Raw genomic sequence first — 16,290 nt, forward strand, 5'->3', positions numbered from 1 at the left:
TTGATCTATAGGCTTTCAGCTGGTTTAACAGATTTCTGTCATCTTGCTTGAATATCCTCCATTTACAGCACGCATCCTCTTCTTACAGGTTTTTATTTAAATAAAAATCTCCACTGTTAAAAAATGGTTTGGCTGAAGTGCATTTCTCACTTCCTGAAGCTCCAATTATATTTTGCTTTCAGTAGTTCTTGACACAAAACCACTGTTTGTTTATAGGATCTAAATACTGAAAATAAGCAAAGACTTTCTGGTGTGATTGAATATTCCCCAACTCAAGTTTAATACCCAGACTCCTAAATTTAGCGCAAGGCTAGTACACAGGATCACTATAATCAAAACATCTTCATTTTGTCTTTTATGAAACATAATCATACCAAAGGGAGCAATATTAAGTGACCCTCATCTTCTAATAAATTGCAAAAAGCCTATTCAGCTATTTTTATGGCTGAAATAATTCAACTGTATTAGGATTTATGCATTAAGATTTATTTTAATGTTGAGACTGAGATGAAAACATGAGAAATCATTCCATTACAGCAATTTCCTGCGATGTAATTCAGTTCCATAAAAAAGGACTCTCTGATTACAGCTTTGAAGCTTGAAACATGTATTTATTTGTAAAGACACACACAGTATAGTTCAGAAAGATGTAAAGGCAGCACGTTACCTCTGACAATAAGAGCAGACTACAGGAAAGCGTTTCTTACCATGCACTAAACTCTGCTACAAATAGGCCTGTACAGAGAACACAGAGGAAAGAGGGTAGAAGAGCAAGTTGCAAGGGAACAGGAAGGCAGAGATTCATTAGTATATCAAAGGTGAATGTAAGCTTTTTGCTTCATTAGGTGCTCATGAGGAGAACTGGCCAACGTCCTCCTCTAGAAACCAAAGTCTACCTGGATGGAAAATTCTCTAAAGTGTTACGGGAGGGCATGTTTCAGTCTGAGAAAGTTTATTGGCCGCAAGAAAACAGCCAATGACCTGCAGTTTGTCTTTTCAACTTTTAATGCCTATTTTAGACCTTTCTTTTAGTTAGAGATGCAAAGTTGAGGATAGCAAGGAAAGTAATAGTAGGTGCCCGTTTTAATGTGGCCAGCCACATTAGTATGCCTGCAGGTACAGGAATCCCCTTTCGGTTGGGAAAATTGTTTCAAGACCTCACCATGAAACAAACAGAGCTATAGCAGAGCATAACACGTGAGTACTCAGGAAAAGTTACGCTTAGCATGAGACTAGTGGAGGTCTAACTTGGTCTAATGGCCATAACACTGTTCAGAGAATTAGGAGGGTACCATTCCCAACTGATACTCAGACCTATGTCCTTCAGAAAGCTGAGGCAAAGGTGAAAAGACCTTAGCAACAATTTAAGAAGAAAAAACTTCAACATTCTTCCAAATAAAGACAAGCAAAAAGATTTATTTATGGTGTGTTCAGGAAAAAAGGGGACTAAATTATGCATCTGATGTTAAAATCAGACACCAAGAACACTATGGCCTGGCACTTATCATCGAAACAGATGGCTCAGAGTAATTTATCTCAGAGGTATAGAGCAAGACATCACTTAAAAGGTACTGAGAAAGTTAAATATAATTAAATATTCCTGAGTTTAGGCCAAAAGATCCCAAAAGTGTTTCCCTGTTTTGACAGCAACAGCAAGTTGTTTTCTGCTATAAATCAGTAATTTCAATCTTGATGCAATTTTTTGTTGCAAGCAAACTGCTCTAAGTTTTACTTTTAAACATCCATCATGACAGAAAGTTCACTTGGCAAACAACTACAGTTTACATCCAAACTATTTTTCCAAGGGGCATCAAATTGATGAATCTGTCTTTTGCTAACTAGAAACACAAAGAAAGTCAGACCAAATAAATGGATATTGTGGTGGGTTGACCCTGGCTGGACACCAGGTGCCCACCAAAGCCACTCCATCACTCCCGTCCTCGGCTGGACAGGAGAGAGAAAAAAATACAACAAAAGGCTTGTGGGTTGAGGTAAAGACAGGGAGAGATCACTCACCAGTTACCATCATGGGCAAAACAGACTTGACTTGGGGAAATTAGTTTAATTTATTACCAGTCAAATCAGAGTAAGGTAATAAGAAAATAAAAACCAAGTCTTAAACACCTTCCCCCCACCCCTCCCTTCCTCCCAGGCTCAGCTTCACTCCCAATGTTCTCTCCCTCCTCCCCACCAGCAGCGCAGAGGGACGGGGAACGGGGGTTGGGGTCAGTCCATCGCACATTGTCTCTGCTGCTCCTTCCTCCTCGGGGGAGGACTCCTCACACCCTTCCCCTGCTCCAGCGTGGGGTCCCTCCCACAGGAGACAGTCCTCCATGAACTTCTCCAACATGGGTCCTTCCCACAGGCTGCAGTTCTTCACAAACTGCTCCAGCGTGGGTCCCTTCCCTGGGGTGCGGCCCCTCAGGAACAGGCTGCTCCAGCGTGGGTCCCTTCCCCGGGGTGCGGCCCCTCAGGAACAGGCTGCTCCAGCGTGGGTCCCTTCCCCGGGGTGCGGCCCCTCAGGAACAGGCTGCTCCAGCGTGGGTCCCTTCCCCAGGGTGCAGCCCCTCAGGAACAGGCTGCTCCAGCGTGGGTCCCCCGCAGGGTCACAAGTCCTGCCAGCAAACCTGCTCCAGCACGGGCCCCTCTCTCCACGGGTCCAGAGGTCCTGGCAGGAGCCTGCTCCGGCACAGGCTTCCCATGGGGTCACAGCCTCCTTTGGGCATCCACCTGCTCTGGTGTGGGGTCATCCCTGGGCTGCAGGTGGACATCTGCTCCACTGTTAACCTCCCCTCCAGGGGCTGCAGGGGGACAGCCTGCCTCACCAAGGGGTACAGGGGAATCTCTGCTCAAGCACCTGGATCACCTCCTCCTCCTTCTTCACCAACCTTGGTGTCGACAGGGCTGTTCCTCTCTCCTATTCTCGCTCCTCTCTCCAACTGCAGTTGCATGGGTTTTGTTCCCCTTCTTAAACATGCTATCCCAGAGGTTCTACCACCCATCATCGCTGATGGGCTCATCCTTGGCCAGTGGTGGGTCCATCTTGGAGCCAGCTGGCATTGGATCTATTGGACATAGGGGAAGCTTCCAGCAGCTTCTCACAGAAGCCACCCCTGTAGTGCCCCTGCTACCAAAACCTTGCCATGCAGACCCAGTATAGATATATTAATTCAACACTAGTCACATCATAAACAAACCCCCTCTTTAGGCAGATTCCAGATGCAGAAGGGAATGCACCCTCTAGACAAGTCAAGTTTCGGTTCCCATTTCCTATTTTTCTATAGAAACATATAGAGAGAATCTGCTTCTCAGTACAAAATGGCAGAAAAACAAGTCAATGCAAGGCACAGTGTTTTACAGAGCATGCTGACTGACAGTCTGTGGGTGAACACCAATACTTGTACCCCAAAGTAATATGGAATCTATACAGTATGTATAAATACAGAAAGCAATAGAACTCCACAGTCGTCTTTCTGGCCTGAAGTGCTCTTTCCATTACATACTGAGTGTACTCAAAGATACTGATGTCGGATATGAACTTTTAACACTAAGGGCGGTAAAGAGAAGAAGTTATTGTAGGAAGTTCAGTGTTTGGGAAGCTCACCGTAGGACATCAACACTTCCAGTAAAACTTACATAGAAGCATGGAGGCTTGTTTTGTCTTAAACTTTTGGCTGAAGATCTAATAGTCATGTGTATGAGTTTATTACCTAAAATGTTCATTTTAATTACATAAAATTTTAACATTATCATTGGTTAATAAACCAATGATAATGTTATTTTAATTGCAAGCAGATTTCGGAGAGGGGGAAGACTAGGACACATACTAGAAGCTCCTTATTCTCCAGTTCACAGCGCTACTTGCTTTACACTGATACAGGAGTATAATCAGCTTGAAAGCAGTGAGATTTGATTTCCAGCATTTTCTGAAACAGCAACTGAGGATCTTTTACGTACACTGTGTCCCAACAGCAAGCTGATAGGCATGAATAACCTTAACCTCATCTATCTGCATTTTAAGAAGCAACTGCGCCTATTCACAAGGTAGCCAGTTCCGTCAAACGCAGCGGAAGAGCGAGCGGCGGCAGCCATGCTGTAACAGGGAACGGAGCGGTGAACTACACGGTGAACAAGAAGGTACCCTCCTTGGGAGGAAACAGGACAAGGCAGCAAGGCAAAGTTAACCAGAAGCTGCCTACGCGGTTAAGTTTCAGTATTAGTGCCTTTGGGATTCATAGCATTTTACTCTCTTGGCTTACAGCACTGGACCAGCACACACTAACAGAGGAGAAATAAATACTCAGAGAGGTAAATAACCGCAATACTTCCGCTCTGCTGCCTGCCCATTACTTTCCAGGCCAAATTCAAATTGCTGGTTTCAAACAGTTCTACTACTCTGCTGGAAGAAACTACATATTTTCCTGACCCTCATTGCTACAAACATGATTCCCCTTAGCTTAAGTGGTAAAGTAGAAGGCAGGACCTTCAAACTCTGGATTATAATATTTAAAGGATTTATCCTACACCAGGTGATAGACCACCAGCAAAAAGTCCATGATTACAGAGCCCAAGTCTTCTGACATAGTCTAAAAACAAAAGGTTCTCAAAAGGTTACAGTAACTCCTCCAAAGGGGAAAGTCAAGAAGGTAAACATTACAAAAGCACAACTGAACACCTAATATGAACTCGAGTTTCTAATTCAAACATTGACTACAAAAAGAAATTGTACAAAAAACCTACAGAAACAAGTCTGTTTTAACTGGAACCATCTTTACCTGTATGCATTTTTTGAAACTGGTCGGGGGTCAAATTTGAATAGAAGGATGCACATCGAAGAATTGATGTTTAAATCTTGCTTCTTCCACAAAGGCTCAGTGCAAGGTCATCCTGTAAGAGCCTACAAAGTAAATAAAGATTATCTATTATACTGCAAATTATAAAGAGATAACCTTGCTTCTATGCTGAAGCTTACAGATTGCAATGTTCTCACTAACCACACTCAATAAACAAATAAAACAGGACTTCCAAAATAGATTTGTTTCCATGAATGCTTTACTACCAAAATTGCTATAGTGGCTGTTTCAAAGTTATGCTTGGTTAATTCATATTTTTAGGAAAGATACAAGCATCAGATAAATACTGACAAAGTCTAGAATGCTAGCGGTACACGAAAGAGACTATGAAGTCATTTTCTGCTCTTTACCAATAAAGTACCACTACTCCCCCCATATCTTAAGGCAAAATGCTTCTGTTAGAATAAAGGGGAAAATAAGACTCAAACTGTTGCAGAAGCTGGAAAAAGCCCAATCAAAGACTCTCTCAAACCTGTAGATAAAGCATACTTTACACCAAGCTATTAAAGTGCAGGGGAAAGTATTGTTTATCATTAGGAAAAACATAACGTACCAACAAAAATACGCTGGGCAAGAGCATACATTTTGCTGAAGTTTCCAGCACTTGTGCTATGTTTAAAATTCTGGTCGTGCCCAGATGGCATGACGAATGTGCTTTCATTTCACAGCCACGTAACAGCTTTCAAATATTTTGTGTTGCCCCAATTAAAATTTTTCTGATAATAAAACTGCAGCCTGATCCTTACTTCTTGTGGCTGCTAAAACCATTATCGCACACAACCAACCACACACAGCCATGTTTTACTGCCTCTGAGAGTTTCTTCCATGCGTAAGATTAAGGTAGGCGAAGAGGGGAAGGGGACAGGCAGGATTCAACACCACAACTCTAAGACCACCTGAGCAACCCAGTGACAGAAGTAGGATTTTTAACCATACTTCCAGTTACGTAAAAAGTGTCTCTCCTGCTCTTTAATTTCCACATCATTTACCTTAACAGATATCAGAAAATGGATACTCTTGACTACATTTCGTATTACCAGAAGTGGTGCTAGCAGTGCAGCATTTATACAGATTTCATCAATTAGCAGCTTGCCAGTAGCTGCTGGCTCCTCAAGTCACAGTTCAGCACCACAACTAGCTTGCTGTGCCATGACAGCGACAGCAAGTTCAGCCTTGCAATCTCGTATTTTGCAGAGACTCTTCTGCTGAGGGAAATGAAATAACTCAAAAAGAGGTGCAACGCTGCCAACACGCTTGCCAAGGGAAGATGAAAATTAGTACAAGAGTGTGTGTGTGTATATATACCTCTATCTCAAAGTATTCTAAATTCTGTTCTGTAACAAAAGGAATTTCCCTCCCAAGATGACTTCATACTCTACCAGCTAAGAGCAGCCATAGCTCAGCTCTCCAAACTATTGTCTGTTTAACAGGTTACACAGTAAGGCATCAGAGAAAACAGAAGTAAATCACATTGTAGGCTTTCTTTGCCTCTAACAAGTCAATGCCAAAGTAACTGCTTTAGATAGTAATCATAAATTGAAGATGCAGACTTGAATTTTGGATTACTGATTTACTAGCCAGCTACTAAAAAAGATCCCTATCCAGCTTTGTTTAGAAAATCTCATCAGTCTTAAGAAGGTGTTCTCACCCTTCTCGGACTCCTATTGCTGAATTTTAAGTGGACTGCAATTATCCTGGGCTTGAACAACCAAACTACCAGTTCTGGAAGACTTAGATCTTCTACATACAGATCTTGTTAGCTTTTCCTAAAACTCAGGATCTTGTATCCCAGCTGCTGTATGTTGCTAAGCATCAATAACACTGACATCTTCACACCTTCCACTCCAACTCTTAAAAAGAGATGGAAGCAAACCAAAATTACAGTCACGGTTCAAATCACAGAGCAGATTTCCTAGAGCAACACACAGCTTATGAACTAGAGCACAGTGCCATTTCCAGATAACATAATTAAAACATAACACAACTCTAGGTACTTCTGAAACCTTTTATACTTACTTTTTACTTTAAATTTGTGATGCTGTCCAGATAGCTAGGCAGTACCTACACACCATACCCTCCCTCAGTTTCTTTATTCAGGCTACCATTTCTTCTACCAGAAGGTATTTTAACTGCAGAGCTTCCAAATTCAAGTTATCTCCTCTGGAACATTTCATCATTCTTTATTCTGCACCAGCTACTTTTCTTTTAACACTGTCTTGTCTCGGTCCAGAATCTTCCTGCCTTGCTTTATGCCCTTCTCTTGCCTCCCAACATACTCTGCCTCTAGATACTCGCTTTCTCATTGGACATTTATTTTTCTGTCCCTAGGAGAAAATGGAAGACGCGTTTCCTCACAACTCGGGCTCTTCAGCATGTTTATTGTGCAGCCAGAACAAAGTCATGAAGATTATTCACTTCTACTCGTTCTACAGCCCCCCCCAAACAGGTCCCTACCATACCCTCAGCAACCCGACCAGCCTAGCAGGTGAACTACACATTGGCTAACTGCAGGAACTTGGGGTATCATCAAGTCTGGCACATTTTTCCCGTTAGAAGACTGGGATCCCTAATAATCCTCTCAAGGACGCACAACCCTATATAACATAAGCCTCCAGGAAGGTTGGGGTAAATAAGAGTTACCCCTCTTTCCCTAACAGTGCAAATCTCACAGTGGTTATTGTTTATGTAACTTCATGCACAGGCTACACAGAAACCAAACAGGAGTTGTTCCCCCTCCCCAAACTGAACCTTTTTGCTGAAGTCATTACCAATGAGACACTCAAATTAGGAGAAATGAGACCTTTCAACCCCGGCTCCCAGCATTACCGTTAGAACATTGCAATAAATGCCAAACTAAGAACGAAGGTTTATTTTAGCTGACTGATTGTCGCTCATCTGTTCCTCAAGCAATCTCCTCAGACAGCTCCACAAGCAAATGGAAACGGCACTCTGCCCTTGACAACAGCTTGACTGAACACAAAATTGGGAGCAGGAGGAATGTCAACGAACAACAACTGTGCTGCACCAGGCTCAACGCTGGGCAAGACGTTGTCCTTCCTGTTCCAAGTCCTGCAGACAACTGCTCCCCCACCTCCTCGAGTTGCAGGCCATGTTTATAAGCCACACTGTAAAGATGCAAATAAGTTGCTGCACCAAAAAGGAAAAGCAATGACCCTTCTGTTTGTCCTGGTGATAGCATTTTAAAGAGGCACTCTTTCATATTAATCACATTTTTACCATGTAAACTCTAACACACCTTATCGAATCTGCCTCTGCTAGTTGTATTTCTACCAAAAAAGCAAGTTCACCGCATGCCAGTGATTTCAATTATGCAGATGTCAATTTTACAGTTCAAATCTTTGTTTTATCTTATCTTTCCTTTTCTCCCCAATCTGCAGCCTACAGGGGAAGTAAACTTGTCTCTGAATGCGAAAGCCACCAGAGCCAACCATTACACAGCGACTCCTGTGACACATTGATGATGCCAAAAGAGTCTTAAATAGCAAAAGAAGCAGCAGCACAAGACTGATCCTAATCGTGGCTCTGAGAATTCATGTTGCAGTGTCCTCCTTAGAAGCCCACAAAATAAAAATTGGACAGATTATATTTGTTAAAATAAGAGACAATCTCAAAGAGCTTTCTTTAAGAAACATACCAAAAAGCTATATTAAAAAAACAAATCTAGTTGAAGTGATTTCTTGCCTGTTTGTTGAGCAACTTGCTATAAAAATAAGACAGTGACAGTTCAGCTAAACAAGCAGTTCCACTGTAATTACAATTTTGCATGCCCTTTGGCAGGTAAAGGGCTACAGCTTCTACTTCAAGGATACATATTACTGGCTGCTGATCAGAAATGAACCTGTGTCCATAAAAGGCATTAACAGAGTGGTTCATGGGCAAGCCATTCACTGGTCCCTACTTCACATAGGCAAATAGGATAGCTTCACTCTTTTCATCTTTCCTCAGTGTGGGCATCAAGGTTGACATTTATCAATATTAAGCCACAGCAGGCTACTTCAGAAACAACACTTCTAGGTCAGAAGAGATGTCCTTCCAACCTACAGTTGGGAGGCACCCATTTACAGCATTGGCACGAATATGGTAGGTAATCCTTAAAACTTGGGTTCGGTTTATGGTTGGTTTTTTTTTTTTTGTGACAAAGTGCAAAGAAGTGCACTTGGTGAAAGCAGGGACATAAAATACAATTTTAATGGGGAACTGCCATTGACTACTCTTGCTGACTATGGATATATGGATCCCAGTACCCATTAGGTGTCCTGCCAGATAATTAAATGGATTACTCAATAAAAAACTGTTGACAATTAATCACTCATAAGACTACTATTTTAATAAACAGGTTTCAGGCTCCATTAGCTGATTTATTGAATTCCCTTCAAATAATCAACGCAGTCCAACTGTTTGTGCAAATGTACTGGTTGACATAAAGCTTACGCAAAAAATGCCAGTCAGAAAACAGCAGCAGAATAAGTTTGGAACGCTTGCCACAGTTCTCTAGAGGGACTAATATTTTCAACACTTTGATGCCTTTCTAGAATCCCTTTTCACTATTATTTGGTACTACTGATTCGACAGCAGTATCATTTTGTCAGCCCATCAACTCTGCTTGATGTTATTACAGTTCCTTAAGTTACATTTGTGCTTTTTAGTAACTCCAAATATCAAAACAGTATTATTTATCTTGGGCTCCACCTGCCGGCCTTGAAACAAGCATAAGAGTTTATAGGTCCTACATAAACAGTCCAACTTTTTTTATTATTCAGGCAGAAGTGTGTAAGCCAGCTAAAACAGAGCCGCCCCTTAAAATAGCAGTGATACTTAACTGGCAAAGGAGGCAACCAATGTATTTTGGTACCTTCTTTGATCAAAGCTGGCATTGCATTCGCAACACCTGTTGTGCTTTATACCCTGGCTGGATTAGCCAGTGAGCCTTACAACATGTTTTTACTTAAGAATTTTAAGTCAGACTCAAATTTGGATATTCTGAAATTCAAGACAATTAACAAACTTTAAGAGGAAAAATACTGAAGAATGGCTGTCAGACATGGCAGGCACATAAGCATTTAATAAAAAAATTCATACAGGTGTCATTCTTTCAAGCTCATATTCACATAAGAGAGGGTGCTGCAGCTCTGGGGGTGAGACAAGCATATTGCGCAGAGCTGCCGTTACAAAGCCGATGTGCTCAACTCAGCCTTCTCGTCATTCAGCTACAGGCTCCCACAGATCAAGGGGAGGAGAAGATGAAAAAGATTAGGTCAGCACTGGCTTCCACACTTGCAACTTGATCTTACAGCAAGTCCAAAGCTTGATCAGAAACTGACTTTCTAGCTCCACTTCAGCAGAAAATATGTCTTCCGAACTATCCTTAGAGAGACAGGAGGTGGCTTCGTTAAAAACAAAGTTCAACTGAAAAAAGGCTAAGTTGTGTCACAACACACGCCTTCTGGCTCTCTTTTCTGAAGACAATACAAGCTGCAATATGCGTACTGTGCAACGTGCCAAGGCCTGCAGAATGGGGGGGAGGAAACCTTACTATAAGGTGGAGACAGTGAAGACGTTCTCTGGATAATGAGCTTTTATAAAATCTGGTCTGATTATTCCTAGTCAATAAAACAACAGTTATCAAGGATGAAATGATGGCAATGATCTCCTATTTCTATAATATGTTTCTAGTTTGCTGTCTAGCTTATGCCTAATACACACAAACCAGCTTGACAAGAATTACAAACATCCTGTAATTAAGCATTCTGCTCCAAATGGCACTGCTGATTTGGAAATGACATTAAAGTAACATTCTTATTCTGCACTACTGTACTCTGTTAGACAGTACAGAGTGTTGTTTTGCTCGTTTTAACGACCTGTTAAAAGCCTGAGTGGATACACGCCAGCATAAGGTAGCGTTTAGAGGGACTATCAAGAGACCAAAACATGATAGATTGTGTATGTTCTTTTCATAGGGTTCCACCATCATTTGGTTGATTAGAAGCAATCAGTTCACAATTTGGCAGAAAACCATTTTACCCTTAAGGACTCCCAGCAGCAGCCTTTGAAAAATGGAGCCATTTGTTATGTATTTTGTTTTTGCAAATGAAGCATCATAAATAACACCTGTCAGTTACCGCAGCGATCTCAATTGCTTCTCAACAGATCCAAAGCTGCTGTTTAGGTGCAGTTTAAGAGACAGCAAAAGACCATTAGTCACTCGATTCTGAGAGTTTTATGTACCACAACAATAACTCGTGGTCAGCAGAGTCTAGAACTATTTTACTGCTTCCCTTGAATTTGTCCAAAGGAAGCTGAGCACTACGCTCCTCAAATGGCCATAAAAGAATAAAATTGGATGCCTTTTCTTTCAGTAGTGGAATGAGATCTTTTTTATACTTTAGAACTTTAGAATCATGGAAAATAAGAGATGCTTGATTAGTTTTTAGAAGTAATCTGCTTTTCTTTTCCCCCCACAGAAAAGTGTCTCACAGCTGCATTTTTAAGAGCATTTTACTGATTTGCTTTTGCACTTCCCTTGTGCAGCACATGCTCCTGTGTAATGATATTAATCATTAAAGACGAAGATGAGAGGCAATACATGGATCCATAATCTGATGCCTTTCAGGTTGCTCTGTATAAAGACTATTTGTAGCTAACCGAGGGTTTGTAACCTTACCAAGGTGAAGGGTCAGCCTTCATTGCAAGAGACAGCAATGCAAAGTAGAACACTTAGGAAAACACAGGAAGTCACATGCGAGGTGCATGCCATTCCCTAGTTTTATAAGCTAACTTTATTTTCAGCTCCCAAGTTTCTCTGTCTGGCATCTTGCTAGATTAAGTCCACTGTACAGCTCCCAGGAGAAATAAACGCCAGTAAACATCAACTTTCAGCACACCATGTTTTAAAAACATTTGCAAGAGGTGGAATAAGACAGCCTTTCCCCGCGTTTCTTAAGAGTGCTAGCAATTGTCCTCCTCTGCCACAGTTTTACAGATCCAGAGTCTTGTGCTAGACTTCCTCCTTTTAGGCAGACTGTTGTTTTTAGCTTTCTCAATACTTTGGCTTTCTTCAGTGAGGAAGCAGCTAAGAAGCCTTTTTTGGGGGCAAGAAAATCCATTTTCCATCTCTCTTTCATAGACAGTCTACATTACAAGTAGTTGGAGAAAATGCTTGCTAGAAAAATCTTATATACATGCTCTGTTCTTATGTTCTTCCCTAGAGATGTTCCTCCAGACCCTCCCAGAGAAAGAATACCAGTCTATGTAGCCCTGCAACCTGACCCAGTATGTCTGGTTTATGCTCTTAAGCTTAACTTCCTGTGATGGAAGAGCTACAACCACCACTTTGTGTGTTTTCATTCCCACCCTTCCTACCTCACCTACAGTAACTCTGAGCTTACTGCCTAGCCTGAACAAAACTTAGGGAGGGTATGGGGTGACAGACACCCTATGGACTTGGGGGGAAGAAGGGACCAAGAAAAACCACAAACACACAGAAGTTAAGGAGATGAAAGAAGTCCTGCAAATATGCTTACTTAAATAAAAACCACATTCATTTCTTTCAAGACAGCAAATACAAAATGAACATTGCAACACAAGAACTTCAACCAAAGCTTATTGCTTTGAGTTCAAGTAATCCTTCCAGGAGGCATAAGGCAAGGACAACAGGATTTTGTTAGTTCTGCTGTTAACAAACTTATTTAACTGTAATTTTACCATGGTCTTTAAAAAAGCATGCCCATGTGAGGATTTAGCTGCTGACTGTCAGCAATCAGCAGGTTCACTCGGAATTGCTCTCGCAAGAGCAACACCAGTGTCTAGGCGTGCCCGCTTTCCTGCGGGTATGTTATACAGCTGGGTGTCTCCACTTTGAAGAATGTAGCTGCTGGGATGGTAGACATCTTATTACTGAGTCCGGAACAAGCTTAAGTAGTTACAAGAGGGATGTATAATTGCACCCAAGCATTGCCAAACACACCAAAACAGTTACAAACACCAGCCCACCCTTTAGCGACTTTATTTAAAATATTAACTATGTATTTATAGTGAAAATGGATAGCAAATTGGCTTCACTTAGAGCTGAGGTACTCGAGTCTCTGTATAGCCAGGATCAAGCAAGTCAAACTGATGGTAAGTAGTATGGGAAACCTGAAAACAACTCAACTATAACAAATTGTTATTGAATTTAACTGAAAGAAAGTCAAGTTTCTGCTACATATTTTGAGTTTTATAGCCAGCACAACACACGGCAGAGAGCGAGCTGCTAATGAGGTGTGCCTCAGGGGAGCCCGTGCCCTCTTGGCCTCATAGGAAACCTCTCAACCCCCCCCCCCCCCCCCAGTGTCTTCAATGCTTACAAACTGAAACACCAAGAGTTTTCAGCGAGCATTTCTGGACACGCAGCCACAAAAGGCTCACCGTACCTTAAAAGGGTCACTTCACCGAACTCCTCCAAGCCACCCCAGTAGCAGCAGGCCCCCACCGGCGCGACAGTCAGTCGCCACCACGTAGCCAAAGAAAGCAAGCGCCGGCCCAACGCCTCACCCCGCTCCAGGGGCGGCTGCTGCCGCGCAGGGGCGGGACGAGGGGCTTCCCGCGCTCCCCTCGGGAAGCGGCCCGCGCCCGTCGAGAGAGGCCGCGGGACCCTCCCCCCCGCGCCAGGCAGCCCCGCACCCGCGGCTTCCCACGCGTGGCGGGTGAGGCGGCTCAGGGCTGCTTCCGAGCCTGCCCCCCCCACACCCGCCCAAGCGCGAACCAGGCGGGGCGCCGGCCCGAGGCGGCTCCGCCAGCGCCCCGCGGGAAAAGGGGCCCTACCACCCCACCAGCCCCTGAGGGACGCGGCTCCCACGGTGAGGGGCAGGAAAGGCCCCACGAAACACAACCCGAGCGGACGACACTCACCCAACACCCGCCACCAGCGCATCCCCATCGGCCGCCTTCCGGGAGCGCAGCCAGTTCAAAACAAGGCCCTCCCCTATTGGCTCCGGGCGCCCTGCCCCGCCCCCCCCGCGGGCGATTGGGGGACAGATGCCCCGCCTCTTCTCCTCAAGCTGTCATTGGCTGGCTCGTACACAGGTGCCCGGTGGGCGTCGCCCCGAGGGGAGCCCTTGAGGGGTCCCCTTGGGAGGGGTCCCCTGAGGAGAGCCGGGAAGGGACCCAAGGCCTCCTGCTCCCCTACCAGCCCAAGGCCCGCTGCCACTGTGAGGAGGACCTGGGCCTTGGGCAATTCAAGGGGAGGCAGTACTGGGTGCTACTGGCACTTCACCTTCCACACAGCCCTCTATCCACCTCCGCCACAGTGGACTGAAGTCGTCTCTGGTAGTGTACAGTATGTGGGCTGCCACTTGGCTGCCTCTGTTTCCAGTATATTTTGTTTCAGGGTATGAAATAATAACATCAAAGGCCTTATCTGAGCTTCAAAGGGCTCATACCTCTGAGGACCGATACACCCAAGACTGGGTTGTGGACAATCTTCGCCATTTTGGATGTAGCTACTTACCCATTTCTAGAGTAGGGTCACTGTGGGACGCGTGCTGGCGTGACTACCTTCGGCAGGCCCCAAGGTCATTGAGCCCTGAGCCTGCAATGGTGGGAATTCAGGGCAGGGCAGCTTTCCTGAGGACTGAGGAAAACACAGGTAACAAAGTCAGATTTGCTTTCCGTTATTAAGCGCAGCATGATCAGAACTGCTAATTAAACGTTCAGTAGTTTTTACTTAGATCTGCAGATAGAGGCTGGGATTGGATCTGTGCCACCTTTTTGTCCTTTGAAACTTGTCCTTTCAGTACAAGTTAGTACTGAAATACTAACTTGTGGGTTCTTCAAACAAGACCTCAAACTTTATTTCTGTCTTTTTTTCAGAGGTGGCAATAGAGGGTTTCCGTGGAGCCTGTAAATTAGAAATGTTTTATGGTGACGCTTCTAAGGAAAGACCCAAAAAGCCTCGACTGCTCTTCTGGGTTCTAATGCTGATAAACACAGAACACACAAGGTAGGGAACACTAATGAAAAGAACTCCCAGGGGTGTGTGAGTGTGTAACATGGCTTGCAAGGCAAAACCTTTCGCCCTGTATGTGGAAGACCTGAAGTCAATCGTCAGCTTTACCACTGGTCTGTCAGATGACACTGAGCAAGTTCATCTCAGTATCTTTCCTTCTCTGTCGTCCACAGTGGGATGATAGCATTGACCTTTGCACGGTCTTCTGAGATCTACTGATGAAAATTGCGGGGTGAGTACATTATCATCATTATTTGTGCCATTGCTTTTGAAACATGGTAATAGATTATAGTTATTACCTGCATATATCAGCCTCGATACATATAAAGCTAAAATATATTTATGTTTTCAGGTACAGGGTTATTATTTAAAACCGTTATCTGATGAATAAGGGGAGAAATTATACAAATCTCTTCACCTCCATTACGTTAAACTTGGTGAAATGCCAGCACATTAAATGTAATTTATTGTTCTTTGCTGTCATTCTGTTTCTCAAAGTACAGACTCATCACTGTGACCAACGATTATTTAGCTTCTATGCTTGATACCTATTAAAATCTTCAGATGGAAGGTCTGCATACCTTCAGTAGGAGTTACCTCTGTAGGAAGAAGAAAATGACAGCTGTCCCTAGGCTTAAAACTTCATGGTGTTAGTTTTTACCAATTTTTTTTCATTATTTTTAACACATACAGGAAAGTAGAATTAACTTCGGCCTCATTTAAAAACGCTTTTTAGGCGGCTTCACAAAACCAGCACGCTGCAAGGATTTGTGAACACAGGGTTTGGTGGCTGTTCAGACTCTGCCTTCTATTTCTGGTATCTACTTCTGGTGTTCTGCCTAAACCAGCTCAGCTATTGCTGAGCTTTTGGACCTTTTGGTCTGTCCTTTTTGGACCTTTTGGACCCTGTCCTAGGGGGTCTGTGCAGAGCTCCCGTTGCTTGTTGAACTCAAGTAGGTTGATCCCAAGTAGGCAATGATTCCGTACCCACTTTCAGCATCTTTAGTGAAGAGAGCGGTACTGGCTAGCCGCGCAGAACCTCGACTGGAGAACGCTAAAAAACAAGCAGCAGCTTAGGGAAAAGCTTGTAGAATTGTCCCAAGTCAGTCTCAAAAACAAAAAGAGAAATAGTCCTGGCATTTGTTTCAAAACTTTGTTCCAGGTGCCGGAATGCATGCTGTATGGAATGTTAAAGCGCACCTTAAATGGATTAAGTATCTTTTCCCTGAGAGCTCTCATACAGTATTTGCTAAAGAGAAGATGTTGGTGACCCAGGCAGTTTTTAGAGATCAGTTCGTACTCTGGTCCTGTTCAATGTCTCTACACGATGTAACATCTTTCCTAGTAAAATCTGTACATGAGTGGATAATTCACGTGACTGATTAGTTACGGAATCATCTGATGTGCCCAATTAAGTCATCCCAGCCCATAAAG

The 16,290-nt window shown here is 43.4% G+C and overlaps 1 protein-coding gene across 3 annotated transcripts in view; it reads right to left on the reverse strand.

Moving 5' to 3' along the window:
* Positions 1-14,481, reverse strand: part of TANGO2 (transport and golgi organization 2 homolog) — a 39,541-nt gene extending 25,060 nt beyond the window's left edge. The window contains exons 1-2 of one of the 3 annotated variants that reach the window (XM_064466558.1): positions 14,359-14,481; positions 4,776-4,897 (exon numbers count right to left, since the gene is read on the reverse strand). In XM_064466558.1, the coding sequence (XP_064322628.1) occupies positions 4,776-4,831 (56 nt within the window). In that variant the 5' untranslated portion in view covers positions 4,832-4,897; positions 14,359-14,481. Of the gene's footprint in view, positions 1-4,775; positions 4,898-13,754; positions 13,845-14,358 lie in introns of those variants that run through there. The other 2 variants (XM_064466557.1, XM_064466556.1) reach the window with 2 other exon arrangements.
* Positions 14,482-16,290: the final 1,809 nt, after the last annotated feature.

Source organism: Phalacrocorax carbo, chromosome 15, assembly GCF_963921805.1.
Source record: "Phalacrocorax carbo chromosome 15, bPhaCar2.1, whole genome shotgun sequence".
NCBI lineage: Eukaryota > Metazoa > Chordata > Aves > Suliformes > Phalacrocoracidae > Phalacrocorax > Phalacrocorax carbo.